Source organism: Pleurodeles waltl, chromosome 1_2 (assembly GCF_031143425.1).
Source record: "Pleurodeles waltl isolate 20211129_DDA chromosome 1_2, aPleWal1.hap1.20221129, whole genome shotgun sequence".
In the NCBI taxonomy this organism is placed as follows: Eukaryota; Metazoa; Chordata; class Amphibia; order Caudata; family Salamandridae; genus Pleurodeles; species Pleurodeles waltl.
Genome location: NC_090437.1, coordinates 612471824 through 612494041, shown reverse-complemented (window position 1 = coordinate 612494041; position 22218 = coordinate 612471824). Strand labels below are relative to the sequence as shown.

The window sequence follows — 22218 nt, the reverse complement described above, 5'->3', positions numbered from 1 at the left end:
TTCAATTTACTATAAATATGGGCATCGCTTCGGAACTTGCTATTGGACCATGAGTATTCATGTAAAACATGGCACATTTTTGGACATCACTCATAATATTATGCATTTGACTGTGACATCACTGCCTTTTAAGGTTAACGATGGCCCATTGGACCAAAGAGCACATTTACTGGTTTTGTTTCATTGCTTGGTGACAGCCTCATTCTAGTTTAAATTTCACTAATACCAGGTATGTTAAACTCAAATGTGAAACGTATTAGTTAATTACTGTGAGAATGTTCCTCGAAATCGAGAGGTGTTTTGGCTGTTTGCCATGAGGTATTGGTTGGCAAAACTGTGTAACCAACCAGAACAAATGGGCAAAACTGGAAGTTCCTTTCCATGGTGGACAGAGATTAACCTGAAATGTGTTACAAGTGGAATGCTTATTTCTCTGTCAATTTTGCTAGTCATTTTGATATAGAAAAGTGTTGTTTTACCGTTGCAAGTTATTGACCCATTAGTGTTCTGAGGGCAAAGAAAATAAGAAAAAAAAAGAAAGAAAAACAAGTATACACAAGTACAAAGGAGGCCTTTAGTACTTACAACTCACAGCTATACACATTTACTTTGATCTCTGGACAAGTCTTTCAAGTATCAAAATGACATCTTATCTTTGGATCCTTCACTGTGATCTAGAAAATGGTTCTCAGGTGTTTCACTTGAGCTCAAGCACATCCTCCAAACTTATTTTTTTAATTTATCAAATGCCACCCATTTTTCTAATAGCGTTGTTTCTCTCTTCACATCAGGTTCTATAGTGGCTGCCATCTTGGCCACTGATGATGACTCAGGAGTCAATGGTGAAGTTACATATTCTGTGAGTGAAGATGACGAAGATGGCATGTTTTTCCTGAACCCAGTGACAGGAGTGTTCAATGTGACCCGTCCTCTGGATTACGAGGTCCATCAGTATTATATACTCACCGTTCGTGCTGAAGATGGAGGTGGGCAGTCCACATCTGTCAAAGTTTATTTTAACATCCTCGATGTTAATGACAATGCTCCGATCTTCGCCATGTCCTCGTACAGCACATCCTTGATGGAGAATCTTCCTTTGGGATCAACCATTCTCATTTTCAATGTCACCGATGCTGATGATGGTGAGTGTTATTATTACTTTATCATTATGCTTTGTTATTCTCAATTGTATATTTTTCCTTGGCACCATAATACAGTGTGGATGAAATTTCAGCTTTGATGTTCTCAATTGTATGTTTGTCCTTGGCTCCACAATACAATGTGGGTGACATTTCAAACTTATAATACAGACCACAACATGAATTACACAAACAATAATGCTTACACATTATCAGGCATTGGTTATACTGTAAATTGTTAGGCTACCAAGGAGAAATGAACATAATTGGTGAGAATCTCTTTCTTCTGAGATACGTAAATGAGGAGAAGTGGTCAAACGTATTCCATTCTTTCCCATCACACACATTTGCATGTATATTTATCCCCAGAACATTGTTTTCAGGTTGCTGAATTGAGCAGATTAGTTTGGCCTTTTATTTTTACTTTTCATATAGGATGTCCCATACACTGTTCCCAAGTAACATGTTATTTAGGACCCTCCTATAACTTTGCACTCTTTCAACGTGTCCCCCAGGTGTCCAAAATTTGATAAAATCAAATGGAATCTACTATCGTTTTGTGTGGGGGAATGAGGTGCAGATTTGTCTGTGTGGTCAAAGATATTAGGAAGGCAAACTCGACTGGTCAGTTAGCATTTGTAAGGTAAGGTCCTCCTCATTGTACCCGGATGACAGTGTAAACACAACAACCACCCACAAATTGTGCCCTCTTGATTTATTTTCATGGTCAATAAGCTCTGAATTGAGCTGAAGCATTTTGCCTCATCGTTCCTGCTTCGTATCAGAGTACATGGAGGCACAGGCCCACATAATGAACACGGCGGGCGAGACCTGCAAACTGACCGCCAGCGCCTCCCGGATCCCCGCCGGACGTATTAGGAACATTCCTCTGGGACGGCGGGCGGAAACATTGTTTCCGTCTGCTGGCCCAGAGGAATGCCTGGCCGGGACATTGCCTCTGTGCGGTTGGTGCATCTGCACCCGTCGCGCAGATCACTGCCCGAAAATCAGGCAGTGACCTGCGCGATGGGCACTGCACAGGGGCCCCTGCACTGTCCATGCCAAATGCATGGGCAGTGCAGGGGCCCCTAGGGGAGCCCTGGGGCACCCCCTCTGCCAGCCTTTCCCTGGCGGGTTCGGCTGGAGGATTAGGGATCATTATCCGAGGGGCAGCACCGCTGCCCTGTCGGATAATGATTTCGACCACTGCCAGGCTGCCTGACGGAGGCAGCCTGGTGGGGAATGAGGGCTGCCGATGGCAGCCCTCATGGTGCTGTTTATGTGGCGGAGTGGCCCGCCATGCCGACTGGCGGGTTTTCCCGCCACCGCCGGCATGGCGGGCCACACAGTCAAGATCGTAATGACCACCACAGTGATTAAAAACAAGCACACAGCATTCTGCTTTTCTTCCACCATCCATCCCTTTACACTGACTGATTCCTGCAGCTTTTCTCTTAACTTCCTCAAGAGCAGCAGAAGTGGTTGACATTCAGACCACCTCTTTTCTTAGATGTTATTGTGGTAGATGCAGAATTACCACCTGGGACACCTGTCTGTACAGTCAGTAAAGAGAAGGGATTCTCTATAGAAAAATGCTGGTGTTCTGTAACACTGGATCATAAGAACTTATATTTCTCAAAGGACGTGTTTAGTGGGAACTGGAGGATTGTTTCTCGACTTCTTCTCTGCTATAATTGTGAGTCCGGAGCAGACCTATGGCTTGAGGTAGTAACAGCCAGAGACTAATGATACTGTGTTGCAAATGACTACTTCCCATTAAGCAGGAAGCCCAGGTTCTCATTGTTTGTGACATCATGCAAACCAATACATTCGTTCACAAGGTTAAGGAATAGGCGAACAGAGACAGAGTAACAATCTGACAAGGCAATCATGGTGACACACCGACTCTAGAAGCCAAATAATTGATTAAAAGGCCATTTTCCACTGACTGGCTTGCACTCTGTGAATGCGACTTCAAATGTGCTTCTTAGATTGATAACTTCAACGTTAGCCCTACACCTTGATTGAAAGTTTGGAAAGGAGTGTGGAAGATAACAGAAGCATGGGATAAAGGCTACTCATTAACGCAGCCAAATCACAGAGATAGTGTAGCCTAGATATCCTATGCCTCCTCCAGACAATTCGGCTCTGCTCAACAGGCCCTCGCCACCACCCCTAGAATCAGGAAGAACACACAGGAGGTAGATCCTTCTTCTACCTTGACACGCAGACCTGGAACACACTGCCACTCCACCTCAGGCGGTCCACCTCGCTGAATCAGTTCAAGAAGGACCTCAAGACCTGACTCTTTGACTGATCAGTCCCTTCTCACCATCACCTTGTGAACCCACAGGTGAGAAGTTGCGCTATACAAATAATTGATTGATTCATTGATAAGACAAGAATATACCACACAAAACATGTGACATCAAGAACAGGATATACTTGCCAACTTGCGGTTGTAATTTATGCCTCAAGCATTGCATCTCTCCTTTGATCTTGTCCTGTATTACCTGCCAACCTCCACAAAACTCTATTGTTTCCTAGCTTCTAGTTTGTTTTTTCCTGGTTTAAAAAGCAGAAGATATCCATGCTCGTCCTTTTAACGGATGTTCTATACCTTTCATGCCACAAATACAAACTAAAACAAATCACTCTCTGTCTGGCAAAGGGCACCTTTTCAGATTGCAACTTATTTGCAATTGCATATTTTGCTCTGTTTAGTTTCTTGCTTGCCAAATATAACAAAGCAAAGGTGATATATTTTTAGATATAATTTTTTAAATAAAAAATTAGATTCAGGTTATCAGTGAGTCATCGAAATTTTAAGTGGTGTACATTTCATCCAGCAGAAGAAAGCACATGCTTCAATTTGCTAAAAAAGTGTTTCTAAGTTGTATAACATTTCCTTATCATTTACATTTCCTTTAGCCTATTTAAACTTGAATCATTAAATATTTGGCCTGGGAGATTTGGATGCGTGGGGTGACCTCCCGACATTTGAGTGAGGCCTGCAAGCTTTACTGAGCTCAGGGACTAAAATCTGACATGGGAAAGCTGTTGCAGCTTCTGTGCATCCTCATGGGCGCAGGGTTTCAAATCCTACAGCGCATTTTTTTACTATCATTTTTGAGTGACACAGAGTGAGACGTGTTGCATGAGTTTAGCCTGTCACAGATTTTCCCGTCAGCCTTATGCTGTCTGCTTGCACTTAACGGGCCTTCAAACATTCCTAATTAATGACAGTTGTGCAAGTTTTGCTGAAATGATTTGCACATTTCTTTTAGTACTGGAACATAGTGTAGGGCTTCAGGCTGCGGTTATGGGGCACACACACGTCAACGGTGTCTTCGAACTAAAGCTTCCAATGTGCGGATGGCAGATTTTTTCAAGAACAAAAATATGTTTTTTTATACTTGTATGTTTTAAATTGGCTTCCATTTGTCATTTTAATTGCCCGGTAGTTAATGCATTTTGCTGCCGAGCAAGAAGCTTAGGTTCAAACACCATATCTTTCCTGTCATATCTGTCAAACTAGATCTCATTTATACATCACAATTTATCACTCAGTCTTTCCCCAGGAAACCCATGTAACTGATCACTGGATCGTATATAAATAATTCATTGTAAAGTAACTGGGCCATTCGAGCGAGTGAAATGTGCAGCAAACATCTGGAAACTCATTGTGAGCAACTGAGCATGAAAACTTGATACCCAACAGCAGTGCACGCCACTTTCCTAATTTTTGGCTATGTATTACGATCATGTGTAATATGCAACTTACATTTGAAACCCTGACTCTGCTTGCAACATGGAATCGCCTCAGATGGTTACTGAGTTGATGCCCCCTACAAGAGCCCCCCACCTCCACACCACTTTAGAAGCAGTCATCCACTGAAGGCACCACTCAAGAGTCGAGTAAACAGCTGAACCCTATGAGCTAACAAAGTCCGCTCCAGGGATATGTCATCTGGTCCACATTGAACTTCTCTCCCCACAAGGTCCTCATGCTGAGCAAGCGTTAGGCAGCTCGCCGTGGGCAACTTGAGGACTCATGTGGCCCAATGAGGAGGGGCGCAGCTGTTGGTCAACAATTGGACACTCTTTGCGAGGAAGTAGGGCCCAGGAAGCTTCCAGAAACGTCGAGTGTGGATTCCACTTAGAGGAGTGCGTTTGAGGCCCCACAAAAACTGTTTTGGCACATTATAACCCCATTGCATAAGTTCTTATTATTTTGGCTCTCCTACACATTGTAACTTTGTCACAACATGTTTCCACATTTCTGAGACTAGAGCTGGAATTCTGTGGACTGTAGGCTTAATAATGAATGTAATAATTTATTTTCTAATCTGCAAATATTTTGCGAAAGGCTTCTTTGAAGTTCTGGATGTCAGCTGCCCAATCTGCAAACATTTTGCCAAAGGCAACTTTGAAGTTTTGGATGTCAGTTGTGCCTCGTGGTTTGTCCCATCGCCTGTTTTGGCAGCACACTTGCACTCCATCTTGAAACACTAGAATAGTTCTTGGCTCGCATGTCTGTGAATTTGTCACAACAAGACATGGAAATATCCTAATGCAAAGTTATCTAATGTAGTTCCAGGAGGATTAGAGCTAGTTAATGGTTTTACATTTACTCACACTATATGTAAAAGGGCATTAATGTCAAAGGGAATGGTCATCCCATCAATCTGACATGTATCCAAGCCTCTCTGAGCATGGGTTGGACCACCATATACTGATGCTTCTAAAGTAGACTGTTCATTATGAATGGTTCTCTCAGAAGTACTCAGTCAGTTATTTGTTGGGCTGAACTACTGAATTTGCTTTTAAGATTATAAATTAAATGGAAAGAAGCTCCCTATTAATTTAATTTTTCTGACCTCACGGTCCGTCAAATATAGATGTGAAAACCCGTAATAAATTAGTGGAATTTCAATTAATTGACAATGTCTGGAGACAAAGGGGGTCATTACGACCCTGGCGGACGGCGGAGAAGCGGCGGTAAGACCACCAACAGGCTGGCGGTCAAATTTTTGCAATTATGACGATGGCGGTTACCGCCATGGTCATCCGCCTCTTCTCCGTTCCGCCCGCCAGGGCGGAGACGACTGCTGGGCTGGAGACCTGGGTCTCCACCCCAGCGGTCGTCACTATACTGCCGGCGGTATTTAGACCCGGCTGACCGCCATGGATTTCATGCAGTTTGGTCTCCCCCACACACCACACCCCCACCCCGACTCCCTCCCCTACACCCCCCAAGACCCCTGCCACCCCCCAAAGTTGGCAGGACCGCCTCCCCATCCCTACCCCCAACATCACATCACTCATACCCACCCGACACGCACGCAGGCACCACCAACATACATACACGCACACACACCGACATACATGCCAACAGCCACACACACAGTCAGACACGCACATCCACATTCAAACATACACACACACATCCATACAGACATACCTACAGACATAAACGCACTCATTCCCAAACACACAACACCCCCGCAAGCATACACGCACTCACACACCCCCTCTACATGCACACATGCACACCCCCATGCACGCACACAACACCCCCCCACACCCCTCCTCTAACGGACGATCAACTTACCTGGTCCGTTGATCCTCCGGGAGGGGACGGGATCCCTGGGGGCTGCTCCGCCGACACCACACCGTCAACAGAACACTGCCACGCCAAATCACAGGACGTGATTCGGTGGGCGGTGTCCTGTTGACGTGGCAATGGAGGTGGAGCAACCTCCACTTCCCCGCCAACCGCCAGTATGGCTGTTGGCGGCTCTCCGTCCGAAAAAGGACAGACGGCTGCCAACAGTCATAATACGCCGAGCGGAAAACTGCCACCACTGGCGGTCTTCAGCACGGCGGTCCCTCGGCGGTCATGACAAAAGACCGCCGAGGTCAAAATGCCCCCCAAAGTTTCTACCAAGCAGCCTGATTACAGCAGATCTTCACAAAGTAGGTGCAGATTGCACACCTTCTAAGTAGTGTTAGCCTTTGCTTCGCTAATCAGCTAGTCTGAAGTTTGCACTCGATTCCGTGCTTGATGCATCGGGATGAATGATAACATGGCAATAGCACATTTTATTCCACATTTTCATGGACTGAAATAGCACATGTGCAATATTTGCATCCACACCATCAGACAGGATGTATCTGCTGCAAATTGCAGGAGGAACTACCCTTGCCAGGTTCAATTTATTTTTTACTTCCACATCTTGTTTGGGATGCAAACTACATCTAAAGCCCTCATTCCAACTATGGGATAATTCTGTTTTCATACCAAGTTCCTGTTGCTCCCCAAAAAAGTGATTCCAAGGTTGAGGTAATTTCTCACAAGTTGCATTTCTATGTTCACGTGGTCCAGGAAACGCTAATCAGAATTGTAGGTTATTTGCAGACAAGATTATCACCAGGTGCACAACATTTGCACTTAATTGCACAAAATAAAATGGAGCCAACTTAGGGCATTTCATGGCAAGTATAGTGCTGATGACTTGCAGATAAAAACAGATTTGATACGCCATTAATCTTGCTCAAGCAGTGACACTGGTTACACTAATCGGATGTGTTGAGGAAATATGTGAGAAGCCTAGTTCATCTATGTGGAAACCAGGATGAAACCAAGCCAATGGAATGTAATAAAAACCTTCAAGTAGGAAACACCAATAACTGTGTTGATTGCAACCCTCGTGAATGAGGATAGTGTTCAACACACGATATAACTAAGAGTTTCACATGAATGTAGTAAAAAATAATAATTGTATCTGTACCAACCCAATTTTTGATGACTGTGTCAAAAGTCTCTGATGTTTAAAGAGACTTTAAATGAACGCCTTTGAACATGATTTATTTTGTTTTCTTTGAAACATAAATCTCTCCATAAAATACATTTTGAGGCTTCCTACATGAAAAAGAAAAATGTTGGCAAGTTGATGGTGCGTGGGATCGGAAGCCGAGCTTTCATTGAAAGTGAAACGGCGCCTTAATATGAACAAGTGTTTTGCACACTACACAACATACCTGTGTATTTTTTAAGTCTGGAGGTCTCTTATCTTGGCGGTTTCCTGTGCTCTGACCTCAAACACTCAGCGTCTATTGTTAGTTTTGGGGGATGTTCGATGATAACGTTTTGCTTGTTTTCCGGCATCTGAAGCACAAAAGAGGGAATTGTTGTTTTGAATGAAGTTATTCGCATACAGTGCAGTCTGGTGAATGTGTGGCCTTCGCCCCATAGATGATTGTGACTGCTCTTGAGATATTCTGTGGTAGTGATAGAATACTTTGTACTTAGCACAATACAGTACACCCTGTTATCAGACAACCTTGGGTATGCTAGAGACCTGCCGTCTTTTTAACAATAGTTTTGGTTAAGAACATTAGTGCTCTATTTTAAGAAACGCAAGAACTCGTGCCTTTGGAAATGCTGTGGGAGATCCTCCAAACCTACACTTCTTTTTCGCAGCTCCTCTCAGACAGTACCCAACAAGCCTATTTGACAGAGTATGTTTATTAATCTGTGGAAAAAACACACACGTGTTTTATCCTGTGGTTTGCAAGGTTCTCAGATATTGATAAATGCACATTTTGTTCACAAAACACCCTTGGGTGTGCTCAAAACACTCCTCATGCGCAGAAATCATTCTGGGGACAGCCAGAAAGTCTATGCCCAACATTTGCGCCCTGGGGTAAGCCTGGGGCTGTGACCCTTATAAAAATAGGCATATCTCTGAATCACAAAATAATGTGCATTGTTCCGTGCTCTTAAATTCCTTGTGTCCCCTGTGCCCCATGTTTTCATTGTGCACCCCAGTATGCCATGTGGGCCGCAAGTGCAGCAGTATTTTTTAAATTCACCCATTGTTAGTATCATAAAGTAAGATTTAAATCTAGTGTCAAAATATGATACATACCAGGGAATCCGTAGAGCTTGAAAATACGATTTGTTTAAAGTAAGTGAAGCAGTATATCTAAGGTACAATGAGTTTGGTATTAACAGATACCTATTTTCCATTCAAATTTTTAAAGAGCAGCATCAGATCTGTCCCCAAAATTGGCCTGTTAACATATAGCTATTATTGCATTTTGCCACCACATCCATGATCTCCTCCAACTCTCCTAGCACAGACTTAAGCACTTCTCAGCTCACCTCTGGTACCCACAGATCCCAAAGAAGCCCACATTCAAACTCCCTAGGATGCTTAATACCAAAGGGTTCTATTAGAGTTGCTCAAAGATGGATCATGTGTCGGTGATAGTCTTTGCCTCACTGCCGTCTGTTTTTTCACAGCACAGATATACATATTCCTTTCTGCCACCTCCAGCACCACAGGATTGAGGATACCTTCATGATTCAGTGTGTGCATCCTCTCTTGAATGCAAACATGTATTCACGTGTTCGCCACATGGAAATGTCTAGCTATATTTACAAATTTCGTCTTAGAATCCCAGCTCAAGGGGGATTGGAAAAGAGGTCGGATCAGAGGGGACATGTCTGCTAACCTGGAAACCTGGCATGGCTGAAACAGAGCTGGATAATGCTGAGTGGGTTAAGATAAAGATTCTGGTTAGCTACCTTATTCTAAGTAAAAAGGTTTTGCTGGGGTCTGTTTTTTCAGTTCTCAGCTTGTGTCCAGATGGTGAAATGCCCAGTTCACGTTCATTTACACATTTCAATCGTTCACGTGTGTAATAATGCAGCGTGGGTATTTCTTGCATAGCAGGGATAGGAATTTAACACCAAGCTCATAATTTGGGCCTAAATGGCGACGTAACCTTTGAAAAGACTAAAAAGAATAAATTGATAGGGCCTCTTCCCGGAATTATGTAATTTTGTATTAAAGTATGGATTTCAATCACACTTTTTGGCTATAATATGTCACAGCACACCATGTAATTAGCTAATTATTATAAAGAGCAATAAATAGAGCTTCGTAGTTGCAATGTTGAAATACGTTCTCTGGGTTTTAAACAGATGAGGCTGCATGGCAGCTCCAGAGGAACGTTGGCAGAAAGTGAATGTTCTGTTAATGGATTCAGTGCTTTAAAAGCCAATTTCACAGATTGTTAAGACTGGGGATGAACGGGAGAGTGAGAAATACACTATTTTAAGGGTTCGCATGCATAAAAGGACAATTCCTCCCACATCAGCTTATTCGTACTGATTCGTTTGCTTCCTCATCTGATCATCAGAAATAAACTATCAAACACTGCAGAGATTTTGAAAGAGGATGCAAACATAAATTGCACAAACGTACATTGTTGCATATAATGCATGCTCATTCTCTTGACGCTTCTTAACAGTCACTTTACATATTTCCTATACGCAAATGCATAACAACTTCTAAAACCCATTAGGTGTAGTAATGTTTCCACAATGAGACACACATTTTACATTTACGTTCACGTTTTGTTTTTTCCTACTAGCTTTAGAGTGGGTTGGTGAAAACTGACCCACCCTGACGAGTAGCCGATTTAGCCCATATCGGCCTCATTCTGAGGTTTGTGTTGTTCATGATGTAACATAAAATTGTTCTTATGGTGCCCCACCTTAGCAGGCAGAAGAAATGTATGCAATGCACGGTTCTGCGTTTTACTGGAAAGTGGTTTAGATGTCAGTAGGCATTGTCGAGGAGTGGAAGTAGAGGACCTCCTGTGTTCTACTCCAGGCTCCTGGATTTTACCGTAGATAAATTATGTTATTCCCTTATGCCTCAACCCTGCTATTGTACCAAACTGTGAGGGCCTACGCATAGGGTATTTACCAGTGTCATTGATATATGACTGGGATACCGCGGGCTCTCGTTTGATTACAGCACAAACTGTCCACTGATTTCTGTACCATAACGTTTAATCCAACCTCAGGAACCATGCTACTTGAAACAAAAACACTCACAAGGATTAACATACTTACAATTTAGCAGTCCATAAAGGCACGGGAGTTGAAAAAAGGCTCCATCATTGAAGACAGGAATAGCACTGCGCATATGAAACTCAATGTGGTACAAGTGGGAATTGGTGATTTTCAGCACAAAAGATCACAGTTGTCTGGGGCTAAAAAAAAATCCAAAACAGCTGCTGCTGCATAAGTGCAAACTATCGAGCAATTTCGAGGATGGTGGTGGCAGAGACCACTGCAGAAGTGCCCTCAGTTGTTTAGAAAGTTGGTGGTGTGATGACAGAAGCTGGTTTGATGGCAGAGGTCGGTACGATGACAGAAGTGGAACTAGAGCAGTGACTGAAATGATGCACCTGCCACACCACGGGGAGCGGGCAGCCTGGCAGTACCAGCTGAGCTGTCCCGGGATACAGAGCGCCCCAGTGCAGAGGTCATGATGGTAATGGTACACTACAGTCATGCAGGGATTGGAGCTCTGCGCGGTGATTTCAGGAGTATTGCAGTTAACTTGTATTGCTGGGGCATCTTGTCTGTAAGATGCCCGTGGTTTGTCAACTGACCTCACTTTCAGAATACAGTAATATTACAAGGGGATAATCAATGATCTTTGTTGGTGGAAGTTCCTAGAGGCCCACACTATGATTTGCAGCAAGAGTCACCGGTCTGTCATTGTCCTAGTTTTTGCTGACTACACATAAATTTATATTTATGCAGCTATGCGTGATTTTAGCCCTTTAAAAAAACAGGCCAAAACCTTTTTTAGTGGTAATAGCCATAATTTCCAAGGTGTTTTCTATTTTAAACTTTTCAGTGTTGGTATTACCTATGCCACAGTTAAAACATACCACTCTACGAGTCATCAGCAGCAGTGAACGGGGTTCGACACTTTTGTTACATGTTATAGTGAAAATCACTTGTGGTTTGCTCTATTGGATTAAAATGTCCCCTGCAATTTACAATGTTGTTATTGTTGTTAAGTGGCATTTGTTTGGCACACAGTCTGCCACTGCACCACCTCTCAGTAGCCCAAGGTATACGTTTCCAAACGTTTCCATCACAGACCAGGGTCTGATTCGGTTTTGTGATAGTGTGCGCACAGTATAGTGGCTGTGCCAGTTTAAATACGCTGTGTTTTTTTGGTGGGTGAGACGTAGAGCTGAACCACATTGCTTGTGCAAATCTTTATTTGGTATCTCTGCCCATTGTGCAGCTCATGTATACGTTTAGTAGGGAGCTTACGGTCACAAGTGCTGTTTGATGCCCTTGGAGCTAGTTTATTGCATGTTCAGCCTGCGCTGATTGTATCTTCACTGTTCTGTCTGAATGAGTACTGTTGCAGTGTAGTATATGATGTACTTCTGTAGGCATTGATGTTGTGAGCATCGGGATGCCCAACTATATGGCATGGGCCTATGATTTATGTGAGTCCAATGTGTAAGGTGTTTAGTTAGCTCATTAAAGCATTCACGAATGATACATGATTAATATATCTTATCATCAACAAGTTGAGCATCTGACCGACAATAACTGTTTGGCATGTGCTGGAAATCTGAAGGCCTTGTCACAAGGGAGAAACTGAGAACAAACCACAGACCATCCCTGTATAAAGTATCCTGGAAAGATATCCTAAAGGTGAGCAGCCTGGTTCAGGTTAATAGTGAGAAGGAAGCCAGATAGGGAAATGTTTGAGATTTCCGTAGCCACAACAAGCAACTAATGTGGCTGCACTTGAAAGTCAGTGCAGAGCTTTCAGTTGAACCAAACTAGATTGTATCTGTCTTTTGTCAGAAGGTAGCGCTCTGCTGAATGGTGTAGGTAGTGCAACATCACTTTTAAGGTAGGCGTTGATTAATCTGCACTTCATGCCTGGAGATGCTTTCTGCATAGAACTGCACTATAGATGACCCCCTAATCAATCGCTCACTCACTCACTTGTTTATTCAGTCGGTCACTTACTCACTCACTCACTCTTCCCTTATTTGACTTTAGATGTCACTGTTTGTAGAATTATCAGTTATTGCACATAGAGCACCTCACAAGCCCCCTTTGAAAATCCACAAAAGCATCATTAAATAAACTTAACTCTCTACAGTGTCCTACTAAATACCGCCCAACACCGGTCGATTGCAAATTATTTATCGGTTCCTTAGCTGAGTACTACCCTATGTGTGAGTTATGGTTAAATGTATATAGCTGTTGTACATCTCCTGCTCTTTCCCATTTGTAGATCACTTACTCTGCCTTTACCATGCCAGGCACACCATCCACGGCTGTAATTTAATGCCTGCCTTCAGAGAAACCATTTAAGGAATAGAATATAATTTCATTACTCTTGGGACATTTAAAGTGTTTAGCTTCACTTGTTCAGGCTATTTATGCAATTAACACAAATGTGATACCTTAAATTAAGTAAGAGACGCCACTGGTAGCGCATAGCAGCTTGATTTGGCAATTAGTTATATCAATTTTTCTGCTTAAATTGACTCCGTTTTATGCACGAACGGTGCCACTGCCTGTACAAAGGGTTTACATTTCCTTGCAGAAGTGTGACTTTCTAAAATTAAACGAAATTTGAATCTTCCTAATAAAAATTAAATATCCACGATTGTTTCTTTTTGTATGTTTTACAGGATTAAACTCTGAATTGACCTATGCTATTGCATCTGGTGATAGTCTTGGGCATTTTGCTGTCAATAAAAATGGGATTCTGAGCATCAAGCAGCCTTTGGATCGTGAAAGCCAGTCTTTTTACAATCTTGTTGTTCAGGTAAATGATATGGCTCCTCCTCCAGCTTCTAGATACACCAGCACAGTGCAGGTGTCCATCATCCTGCTGGATGTGAATGACAATGCGCCAAGCTTCATCTCACCAAAGGTGACCTACATCCAAGAAAATACACCCATCGATACCATTGTGTTCAAGGCTCAAGCGACTGATACTGACAGTGGCCCAAATAGTTACATTGAGTATACGCTTCTAAGCCCACTGGAAAACACGTTCAGCATTGGAACTATTGACGGTGAAGTCAGGCTTACTGGTGAACTCGATAGAGAGAAAGTTTCTAACTATACGTTGACAATGATTGCCACGGACAAAGGTGAGCCATCCCTTTCCTCATCCACCGATGTAATGGTCATAGTCCTTGACATCAACGACAACAGCCCTTTGTTTGCACAAAGCCTATATAATGTGGAAATAAGTGAAAATACCCTAACTGGAACTGATCTTATTCAAGTGCTTGCCTGGGATGCGGATGAAGGTACAAATGGACAAGTTCGATATGGCATTATCAAGGGCAATGGCAACAATGAGTTTCGTATTGACTCAGTAACGGGAGTCATATCAGTAGCCAAGCCTTTGGATCGAGAGATCATACCAATGTATTTATTGACCGTCCAATCAACAGATCGCGGAAGCAGCCCTCGGACTGATACAGCCACTGTGAGCATTGCTCTAACAGATGTCAATGATGTGATTCCTACATTTGAGTTGTCTCCATATTCAGTGAATGTCCCGGAAAATATAAAGACACTGCCAAAAGTCATACTTCAGGTAAGGAGAAGTAATACTATTCACAAGATCCTCCTTCGGCTACTTGCATTGAGCAGGTTTTAAACAATATAATTTCCCAGCCTAATATAATATACTGGTTAACTTTTTCATCACTTGTGCAGTGACATCAAAAAGCATAAAAGTCAGTGGCAGCTGCAGCAAATGTGTAAGGGGGGTGGAGGGGACATCGGGGACCGGTGAAACAATTTAAAAAAAACATACCTTTCCCGCCATTCGTGCCGACTCCTGCTGCCTCACTCCTCTGCTCCCAGCACAGGCTCCCCAGCAATCCTGGCACTGCTTTCATGTTAAACATAGCATGAAAGCGGTGCCAGGATTGGTCAGAGTGGCTCAGACTGCCGCTCAGACACAACCCTGGCGTCTGTGCAGTTTCTCTAGCCCGCCTGCTCAACCCAGCCATCCTGGAGAAACCTAAGTGCGCATGTGTGTTTGGCTGGCCTGAGACAGCCGGCCAAACACACATGCACACTCAGGTGCACTCTCTCCTCCTACCCCCTCCCACCTCCCGTGACCCAGCCCTGCCCCTCCCTGCACTGCTAGCTGAACCAGCAGATGAAAAATAAAGCAATAGTCTACTATTGTTTTATATTTCATCTCCTAGCTCTTGGCCAGGGAGGCGACGCTCCTCCGCCATTGCAGAGGAGCCGCCCTGAGAAAAGTACACTATTTGTATGTCACTTTTTATATACTGACTTATTTACATGTAGTGCAAAGTGCTATGTGCCCTATTTTAGCTGCTTCAGATCACTTTGTAACTGTATATTTACAGAAGTACAAAAACAAATTGGGAATCGGGAAAAAAAATAATTAGAAACTAATTAGAATTGGAAAGCATCAGAACAGGACGATGAGCTGAAGGAATGATTCGCTGGCTGTCATAACGCTGCAGGCTATAATCATGTCCACTGGCTAGTAATTGTGCAAGAGTGAAGGTGTAGTCAACATAATCCCTCTATGCTATTCAGCCTGCATCCTATTGGATCACATGAGGGGAGATGTTGAGATCAGCTGGAGACTGTATGTGGTTCCCATGTCCCTTGAAAAGTGGCTTATGTGGTTTCTTCCCCATATGTTGTAGTCATCCTTTGGCACCCTGAAAGCGGGTCTCAGAAAGACCCACTGTGGCTCCCGGTCAGCACTCCTAAAGAATTGACTAGGAAAGGCCTGATGTAATCCTGGGCAATGTCTGTCCTGTTAACACATAATGCTGATTCTATTTAGTATCGACTGGTATGAGGATTTGGGTGTATTATTTGGTATGGCTGTGTGGCCTTATGATGGAATACATTCACAAAAGCTGCCTTGGGTCCAGTGAAGCTCATTTGAACAACTTTAAGCTCAACCCTGGGTAGCTATGGCTTTGAGCAGCAAGGATTGAAACAAGGAACTAGTGTAATGTATTTAACAGTACCAAGCAACAAAATAAGAAATCCACACAACACGTCAGAAGCACAACACCAATTTATAAATTAGATTATATTATAATGTATTTTAATCCAAGATGTATCTTTTAATTTTAATCCAAGAGTAAATTATTTTAAATGCATTAAAATAATTAAAATGTAGTAAAATGATTACATGTATTTTAATCCAAGATATATTTTAATCCAAGAGTCCTAGATGAGCAAAATCCACCAGAGGGTTCCGAGGATACAGATTTGTAAAGAAATTTATTTTTTTAATCCAACCACAAACAAGCATTGCCAACTGTAAAGTTTGAAAACTTTTTAAAAGTTTGTAAAAATTAGTTCAATTCCTCCAGCCCAGTTTGGGTAACCAAATCTGACAGGAAGGAGGTCTAGGGGGCCAATAGGGTATATATAGACAGTTACCTGACCACCAAAGTGTTTTGCAGTTGAGTTTCAACCTTTACAGCACGACCACCATAGACTTCGATGGAGTGGTCCTGATGCTGTGGATATAGGTGCTTAAGATGCTCAAGGAGGCTCCAGGTGCTGTGCGGTCGAGGGGGCGCCTTTACGGTTATTCCTCAGTCTACGGTTCAGGTGGAGTGACTTTGGCCAAAGAGGACTTCGAGGGACTCCAACCTCTGTGGCCAAAGTCGCTCCACCGGACCCATGGACCAAGGAATAACCATAAAGCCTCCCCCGTCTTTGAGCAGGACTGAGAAAGAGAAATTAGATTATCACCTATATAAGAATATTCATGATAAGCAGAACTATTAACCCAGAAACAACATTAATTGGCTTGTCCAGGTATCAGACTCAAGGGCTTTCTTTTCCATGTCAAAAAATGTAGGCACAGTGGCATTCAAAGTGGCACACATGGATACTGATCCAGTGCAAGCCTTGAAACTGTAGTGCAGCCACATTGCTCCTGGGCAAGTGGTGGCATTCCAGTCCACCCTGACTACAAGGGCATAGTGCACCTTAACTATGGAGCTAACATGACCACCCTGTCTTAATACCTGTAACAATGGCTCATCCTCCACTGGTGTCATTGTTATGTTAGCCTTAAAACTTTAAAAGGAGTTCAACTGTAGTGACTTGCAAATACCCCGGGCACAGAATGAGCTACGTAGTTGTTATGAGGGATTCTTGGGTACTTGTTGGTGAGATCGGGGGCATGCCTTTTGTTTGGATCTCACCTTCCACTGGTGTCATTGTCACATTAGCCTTAAAACTTTAAAAGGGGTTAAACTGTAATGACTTGCAAATACCCGGGGCACAGAATGAGCTACTTAATAGTTATATGGTATTCTTAGGTCCTTAATGGTGAGATGAGAGGGCATACCTTTTGTTTGGATCTCTTTCCTTGCCAAGCACACTCTCCAAAAATACTTTTTCCAAGAGAGAAGAGGTGGGGTATTGAAATTAATGTGGGAATTTTTAACTAAGCGAACATACAACTGCAAACAACAGTGTCATGTAATGCCCTCAGTTTGGCTTTATTCAGAAAGTGAACAGTTCCTGCATATGCTCATAGATTGGTTTATACATACATCTTTTTATCTACTTGTCAGTAAAGTTGTTTAGTGTAACTGCACACATTGTTCTTACAAAATTCCAGGTGATGGCAAGGGATGATGACCAAGGTGTAAACAACAAGTTGTCCTACTCACTCATTGCTGGAAACGAAAATGGCACCTTTTCTCTGTCAGACAGTGGAGAGCTCAGCTTGGTGCAGAGTATGGATAGGGAGACCAAGGAGGAATATGTCTTGCTGATAACAGCCGCCGATTCAGGTATTGTGTTCTTAGAGTCTGTGTTCATATTTTGTGTGCCTGTTTCAATGTAAATTGTGCATACTTTTTCTGAATTATTTCAGTATTTTGTTTCCTTTCAAATTGTGATTACATTATCATTACACTAAGAGCCAGATTGAATTTATTTGCTTGTTTTTTACATATAATAAAACGTACGACTAGGCCTACCCCTTCCCATGGACCACACTCTGTTGCCACTAAGATACTGAAGTGAAAGTGCACTTCTGATGGCTGTGTTCACCGACTGTTTGACTGTGAGTGACGCTTGCACTGCTGAGACAATGGCTGTACTAGTTTTGAGTGTGGGGAAAATCCTGAATTGCTGATCTATTAAAAAAAAACTCTCATACATGTGAGGGACTCCCAGCTCAATCTCCCACAACTTGTAATCCACCAAGATATCTTTTTTTGCCTCCCCCAACAAATAAAAGAGAGCCTTTGTTGGGATTGCAGATGGCCGCAGTTTATTACATTACATTTATAGTGGCATTACATGGTACATCAACATCACATCTTGTGGTCAAAACATGTTCTATGTATATGCTGTATCTCAACATCATCTTGCTGCTTCTCTGTATGTTTGCCCAACCTGCTCATCGCCATTGATACAGCACTACCTCCTTTCCAAGATAGCCTTCCCGGTCAGACACCCAGCGTTTTGCAGCTACTAGGCTCCTCCCCCCCTTTTTACTGATAGGCAGCCCCTATGGCTTCCTGTGCTACAAGTGCCATAGCTGCCTGATGCTAAACCTTTGGTGGTCTCCTGCCTGCTCCCCCATGCCCCTGCCATAAGGCATCCCAAGGACCCTGTTGAAGTAGGCCTCTTTTTAGGTTTCAGTGCTTCTGGCCTTCCGTGTCTGTCTCCACCATGCTGCTATGTGGTTTCCCGACTGCATGCAGCTCCACCTTCTGGCATAATAGAAACCAAACTGCTCTAGGGCTCCTACTATTTTTAACAAAGATATGTACATTCCCACCCACTACAAGTATACGCCATCTGCCTTGTGATACCCTGTTGTTTTGAGGTTGATGAAACCATGACTCACAAATCTCCAAGAGTTTGTCCTGCAGATTCTTGCCATAGATATGTTCTGCTTCTTTCTTGATCTCTCTAGTGCTCCCTGGTCCCTCGCCCCTCTCCATTCCGCTATTGCTATGATCTCCAACCACAGGACATCAGCAGGTCGCAGCAGCCATGCCACTGCTGTGAGGCCCGACACTAGTGCTGCTAACAAATCCTTCCTTTCCAGGTAGGCTTATTTGTTACCCCCCAGATGTACCACCATGGCGTCTGGCTTTTCCTCCCGTCGCAGGGCCCAATCCATGTTAGGGAGCAGGTGGGCACACTTCATGCTCGGCCTTCCTTACCAAGTCATGACTTTGTTCTTGAGCCACAGCCCTCTGTAGTCCTTACGTGCTGTCGTCCACTGCTGTGCTCTCCTGATGTATGAATGGCCCACCTGTCAAAACCTGTGCATGTCATTAGTGTGGCCTGCTGAGGGAAGAAACAAAATGACTTAGGGGCTTGTGGGCCCGATATAGTGCTTGTAGGCATCAGACTTCCAGCGCCCTGTGTTGTTAATGTGGTCCTTCCTTAACCCACTTACTGCTGCCGCTGTCGTGGCTGACCCAATTCAGAATGAGTGAGACCCAAACCTGTCTGGTGGAAGCCCTGTCTTGGCCTGGGCCATCTTGAGCACCAGAATGAACTGGAATCTACTGAGGTAGGACCCATTCCTGTGGATGAAAATCGGTGCTCATATCTGAACTCCCATAGACACGTAGGCCCTCATGTTACAAACATCATCTATGCAATTCAACCTAGAATATTTTCCCCTCCCTATCTGATTGTTTTTTGACCGCTGCAAGCAAAGTGTCATATATCCGCTGCCCAGGTGTAGGTCCTCCCCTTGCAGGCACGTTTTCCCAGGACCAGTTCTCGAGGGACTAACAATCTCACCTATTCGATATGCTCTGAAAAAGACCAGCGTAAAGGCTACCCTAACCATAATGTGCTTGTGACCTGAACTACAGACCTTGGGCAGTACTACCAATACCTTTACCAGTGTCAAGACATCCAAGGGCCTACGTTGGTCTCGACGTCTGGGTTGCAACCTGCCCCACCATTTCTTAGCCACCTTGCAGTAGAAGAATTTTGTAGGGTCTGCCCCCGAGACCAACCTTGTGTAGTAAGATACCGCAGCTAAGTGTACCTGTGCCCAAGTTTTGGTTGTGCTGTCCTTAAAAGCCCGGCCAGTGAGGGTACATCTTTCTAGGTGATGGATCCTGACCCTGATGTGCTGGTTACCCCTTGAAAGACCTCCCAGCACTTGCAATACTGTGGTGCAGTTTTGCGGGCAACGCATTGTCCACTAGCATCATCAGATCAGGTCGACCAGTCCTCATGGCGTCTCAGGAATCAGGGTCATGACGGGGTCCGCATGAGGTGCCAGCTCCTTGAATCGTTGCCACTGAAAATGAGACAGAACGTCAGCCACTGTGTTCTTGCAACCTGGGACGTGCCTAGCCCTCACCGCTATGTTATCCTTATGTTGACACTCCACCAAGTGACGCAAAAGATGTACTGCTGCCGGACAATGTGCTGTCCCCAGATTCAAGGCTTGGACCTCCCCATGGTATTCTGACTATAATGTGATTTGCCTATTTGGGAGCCTGTCCCCCATATGGGAAAAGAAACTACAATGGGAAAAAGATCCGCTAGGGTTACATTTTTGGTTGCCCGGTCTTGCGCTAGGCATCAGGCCAGCAAGCTGCCATCCTGGCCGGGCCTATGGCTGCTCCAAACCCTCACCCCCAGCAGCATCAGTAAATAGCTCCACTTGTTTTGCTGACACCCAGGGTTCCCGTCATATAATCAACCCATTTAAGCTGCCCAGGAAGTTGAGCCACTGAGTTAGGTCCTTCCTGACCCCTTGTGTGATTCTCACCCGGTGGGGTTTTTTGGTCAGACCCAAGCATAGCCGTGCTAACCTTCTCACAAATGGCCTTCCTGCTCGGATTACCCTACTTGCTAAGTTGAGCCAGCCGATGAATTGCTACAGCTCACCTATTTTTGCTTTCTATTTGGCCAGTAGAGAGCCAATGGCATGCGTTAGCTCGGACACCTTGGTTTGTGGCATCCTGCATACCCCATCCACTGTGTCCAGCTCTATCTCCAAAAATAACAGGTGTTTTGTTGGGCCCTCAGTTTTCACTCTCACAAGCAGCATCCCCAGATTCTCTACTAATGCCGTAAAGGTGTGTAGTAACGGTGTGCATTCTGTGCTGCCCTCTTTCCCACTGAACAGGAAGTCATCCAAGTAGTGTGTGGTCCAGCCTTTCTCACATTTCTCGCTCAGCTCCCATTCCAGGAATGAACTAAAGGTTTCTAAGTATACACAGGAGAAGGCGCAACCTATAGGCAGACATTTGTCATAGTAGAATGCCTCATCTAGATGGAATTCCAGTAGGTGGGACCTGTCCGGGTGCACAGGTAGAAGACAAAAGGCAGCCTCTATGTCCGTTTCTGCTAACAGCGCACCCCTCCCCCCAGCCTTGATGCTTTCTACTCCGTCATCCACTGTAGCGTAGGATAGGGAGCAGCTGTCCCGATCAAGGCCATCAATCACTGACTAGCCAGTGGGTAGGATATGACAGGTGATGGTTTAACCTAAATTTGCCGCCTTCGTTTTGGGTACCACCCCCAGGAGGGAACACTATACAATTGTCCATTGGGGGTTCTAGAAAAAGACCCGCTACCCTCCTCAATGAGAGCTCCTTCTCCACTTTCTGCCTGGTGATTGTTTGGTTGTCCCTCACTGATTTTAGGTTATTGCACAAGGGAAACTCACGGGGACCTTTGTATGGGATAGTCATGTTGTAAAGGAACCCTTCTGCCATCAAATGCCTTTCTTTTTGGGGTACCTAATGAATAAGCATAACAGCTGACCTATGTGAATGGGAGTAGGAAGAGCTGTGATGTGGGCCTGGGTCCTCCCCCCACTGGGCTGCATTGTTTCTATGTCACTTCCTGCTGCTGGTGTCCTTCCCTTCGGAGGACCCTTTACTATTTTCAATTCAATTGCCGGGTGTGCCCCTCTATAATTACTGCAGCTAAGTCAAAATTTGCAAGACTGTCTCCACTTGCACTCATCTTTGTCATATTTCTGGCATTCCTTTGATCTGGACTCACCTGTCAGCTCCCCACCTGGGCTTTTGACTTGTTGGCATGCGGAAACCCTTCAGCCTTTTCTTTACCCCCTGATGAATGAAAGTTATGGTTGCGTCCACCCACGCTTTTCCTGGCAGCCACCATGTGGTTGGTGAAGCCCTTGACATCCTGCCGATCCCATTCAATGAC

The 22218-nt window shown here is 44.1% G+C and overlaps 1 protein-coding gene across 1 annotated transcript in view; it reads left to right on the top strand.

Moving 5' to 3' along the window:
* Nucleotides 1–22218, top strand: part of FAT4 (FAT atypical cadherin 4) — a 331865-nt gene that overhangs the window by 182893 nt on the left and 126754 nt on the right. The window contains exons 4-6 of the mRNA XM_069242380.1: nucleotides 792–1142; nucleotides 13689–14611; nucleotides 17663–17837. Coding sequence (XP_069098481.1) covers nucleotides 792–1142; nucleotides 13689–14611; nucleotides 17663–17837 — 1449 coding nt within the window. The remainder of the gene's footprint in view (nucleotides 1–791; nucleotides 1143–13688; nucleotides 14612–17662; nucleotides 17838–22218) is intronic.